The 4,051-nt window shown below is 46.3% G+C and overlaps 1 protein-coding gene across 1 annotated transcript; it reads right to left on the bottom strand.

The window, feature by feature from the left end:
• Position 1: 1 nt before the first annotated feature.
• Positions 2-1,193, bottom strand: LOC103581757 (olfactory receptor 9Q1-like; the record flags this gene model as incomplete). Its single annotated transcript, XM_008563513.1, has 2 exons — positions 787-1,193; positions 2-458 (listed from the first exon to the last, which is right to left on the bottom strand). Coding segments are annotated over exons 1-2 (864 nt in total), but the record flags the coding sequence as incomplete, so codon positions are not given.
• Positions 1,194-4,051: the final 2,858 nt, after the last annotated feature.

Here is a 4,051-nt window from a genome sequence, read left to right as displayed (position 1 = left end):
AGATGAGGGGGTTTAACATGGGGATCACTGTCGTGTAGAACACGGACACCACCCGATCCTCCCCCGAGGACTGGCCAGAGTTACCTCGCAGGTACATGAAGATGAGGGTGCCAAAAAACAGTGACACAGCCGTGAGGTGGGAGGCAAACGTAGAAAAGGTCTTGGCCCGGCCTCCAGCCGAGGAGATCCTCATAATAGTCACGATGATAAGCAGGTAGGACACCAAGATCACCACAATGCAGGCAGGGAGAACAAAGATGGCAAACACAATAATGACCACTTCCTGGGTGTAGCTGTCCCCACAGGTCAGCTTTAAGAGAGGAGAGAGGTCACAGAAAATGAAGTCGATCTCATTGTTTCCACAGAAGGAGAGGGTGAAAGTTGAGACGGTCCGCACCAAGGCGCTGAAGAGGCCAGCCACGTAAGCCCCGGCCACAAAACCCCAGCCAGCCTCTGTTCTATGTGGTCGTAGGCCATGAGGGCCAGGAGGTAGCAGTAGATGGCACCGAAGAAGGTGAACAGGAAGAACTGAGCTGCACAGCGTGTGTAGGATAAAGCTGCCCCGTGCTCCAGCAATACCGCCATCATCTGAGGGACAGTGACAGACGAGTAGCAGATGTCAATGAAAGAGAGGTGTCTCAGGAGGAAGCACATCGGGGTGTGGAGCCGGCGATCCATGTGGATCAGAATGATCATCCCCAAGTTCCCCNCGATCTCATTGTTTCCACAGAAGGAGAGGGTGAAAGTTGAGACGGTCCGCACCAAGGCGCTGAAGAGGCCAGCCACGTAAGCCCCGGCCACAAAACCCCAGCCAGCCTCTGTTCTATGTGGTCGTAGGCCATGAGGGCCAGGAGGTAGCAGTAGATGGCACCGAAGAAGGTGAACAGGAAGAACTGAGCTGCACAGCGTGTGTAGGATAAAGCTGCCCCGTGCTCCAGCAATACCGCCATCATCTGAGGGACAGTGACAGACGAGTAGCAGATGTCAATGAAAGAGAGGTGTCTCAGGAGGAAGCACATCGGGGTGTGGAGCCGGCGATCCATGTGGATCAGAATGATCATCCCCAAGTTCCCCCAAAAAGTGATGAGATAGATAAACAAAAACAGGAGGAAGAGAGGGAGCGCCCGTTCGGGACATTGGGTGAATGCGATAAGGAGGAATTCGGTCACTAAGGTGAGGTTTGTCCCCTCCATGAAGCCAGTGGTGTCCGAGAGGGTGAGAAACAAGTTAGAAAGCTGCAAATACAAGTAGGATTTACTTGTGTTACTAGGTCACATTTCCTGAGCATGTACCATGGACAAAATATGCCAGGTGTTGTGTGGAGCTTCAGAGATGACTGATCTTAGCTCCTGCCTTCAGGGGAGTTCTGGGACAGTCATCTTAGCATGTCAAGCAAGCAGATAACAGATAAACGTTTTCAGAATAGGAGTGCGTATCCTGCCACCTCTGCTGCTAAGTAGCTGTGTGAGCCCCCAAGTCAGAGAGCCACTCTGAGCCCAAACTGCCCCACGGCTCCACTAGCAGCTGACACAGGGCTCTAGTCTGCCAGGGNGGGCCTTTCCTTTTTAATAAGGTCACTGCCTTTATTAAGGAACAGATAGAGGCTATTCAAGTACAGCCTATTCAAATTCATTATCAATGACTGGAAATGGAACATTCCTCTAATGAGCGACATCGATCTGCTCGCCCTTCAAAAAATAGAGCTGGATTGTCAAAGACAGGTAATGAGGATGTTATTCTGCAACAACCTAAAACAGGGATATCTGTCCAGCTACAGTTATTCCCAATGACGGGTAAGCTGTTATAGAATTGAACATCCCAACCTAAGCCAGACACAGCTCTTATTATGTTGGGCTATGTTTCCATTTCTCATATAAGAAAAGAAAGGGGGATATGTTGGGGACCTGAAGCCCCACACCCCTTCTTGTGAGACAACTCCTACATGACAATCTGCTCAGATGGCCATGCTTTACATGATAACTGCCTCGAAATCTTTATGCCAGAAACTGATTGCTCCTGGCTATGCAAGTTAATTTGCAAGTGACCTTTGATCCTTCTCCAGAAACTGTTTAACCATATACATTCTGGGCGGCAACCTTTACTTTAAATGTCCTGTCTTTGTCTCTCCTCAAGATATTATCATATCTTTACATTCCAGACCCTTTGCAGCATGCCTGCTTTTTCCTATATAAGATGTAACCTAAGAATCAATAAACGAGACTTGATCAGAATACTGTCTTGTCTCCCATCTCTCGCATCTCTTGTTCCATCCAATTCCCACTCCCCCCTCCAGGGTCTGTGTTGAATATCCCGCGGGTCGGGACACTGCACATGGTGGGAATTCCCTCTGTGAGAGCTCCTCTGCTTGTTTCCTTACCCTGTTCTTATTTCTCATTGAGAAGTAAGAAAACACCCGTGGCCACGCCTCACCCTCCAACACTTCATTCCAGCCAGACTGAATTATTAGTAGCTTCTCTACTCCCCTCATGTTCTCTCACATCTCTGCACTTTGGCAAGACACCCCTTCTGCCTGGAACACCTTCTCTTTTCCAGACCCAGGGTCCTTCTCAACTCCTACACCACCTTCAAACCTCAGCTCAGATCGTACTTCCTGTAGGAAGTCCCTCTTGAGTCTAACTTCCCCAGTCAGGGTATGTGCCCCTGGAGCTCAGCATATAGTAAGGGCTTAATATATTTTTATGGAATACACAGTTATTAAATGAGATATGAAGCAAATTGCAAAGGGAAATGTACCATATCTATGTTCAAGTGATTATTTTTATTTTCATGACAGTGTTCAAAAAAACAAAAAAAATGCCTGTAGCCTAAGAACTCACTAAAATCTACGAACAATCACAAAGGCCATAAGCCATTCTTGGGTTTACACTTCTATCCTCAACCTAACAATGTTGAGGTGCTTACTTAACAGAATGTTCTTACTTAATGGAAAGCTTCTGTTTTAATCAGAGCCTCTTCGTATACAAAACATATGTTTTATAAGAACTGATGTTGTCCTTAATAATAGAAAACACATGGACAGACACTATTTTATGTGTTATGTATTAACTCATTTAAACCCTACAACTACTTCATGAGGCAGAAGCTTTTCTTATCCTCATTTTACAGGTGAGGAAACTGAGACAGAAAGAATTTAAGTAAAACACCTAAGTTGGCACAGCTAGTGAATGGTGGAACTGTCATTAGGAATAAAACTGTACATAGAAGCTCTATTTGCCTCATAACAGGATTTCACATGCATTGCAGGCATATTCCAACAGTCCCTACTCAGGAAGTGCTCACCTATAAGTTAACATAAATACCAGCACTGTGGTCTATTAACATCTTAAGGCTGACGGAGACTTTCAGGTTAATGGATAGGATGTCCTTTGGCAGAGTGGCAGTGCAGAGGGATACAGAAGACATTTGATCATCTCTAAAGCATAAGACCTTGGCAGCTAGACCAGTGTTGGACAGACTTATTGGGGAAAATGATAAATAAAGGAAATTGGATCTGGTGATGTGAACTGGGCATGAACCAAGAGAACCAGGTTGGTTCCTCACCTGAATTCCACTTGACCTTTACCTGGCTGGTCCACTTCTCTCTTTGTCCGCTATTTTTCCTTTGTCTCTAAAAGGTCATTTCTCTTCCACTACTGGGGTAGGCACACTAAGGGTGCAGAGGAGACAGCACTGTGCTGGGAGCAAGTCTGTGTGCTTCCTGTTGCTCTCCCATACCTGTTCAGTTATGACGCTGAGCAAGTCTCTTGGACCTTCAGTGTCCTTCTCCCTCCTCCTACATTCTTCTCCACAAGATCCTTCAAGCCAGTTCTTTTCTATCAATGACTCCCTTTTATTCTTTCTGTTTCCCTGATGTCCTATATCTGGTAAGGATACATTTCTCATCCCAGTTTTTGTTCAATTCCAGGCTAGGATAGCAGAGGTTGGAGATCAGCCTCTTCCAATGGGCTCCCAGCTCCAACACAAATCCCCTTTGGAGAAGACACTAATAGTTGCTACAAAAGTTCTGAGGTTCCCAGTTGACAGCTAAAGT

This window comes from Galeopterus variegatus, unplaced genomic scaffold, assembly GCF_000696425.1.
Source record: "Galeopterus variegatus unplaced genomic scaffold, G_variegatus-3.0.2 Scaffold13872, whole genome shotgun sequence".
In the NCBI taxonomy this organism is placed as follows: domain Eukaryota; kingdom Metazoa; phylum Chordata; class Mammalia; order Dermoptera; family Cynocephalidae; genus Galeopterus; species Galeopterus variegatus.
The sequence above is the reverse complement of the archived record's forward strand: the minus strand, read 5'-3'. Positions and strand labels throughout refer to the sequence as shown.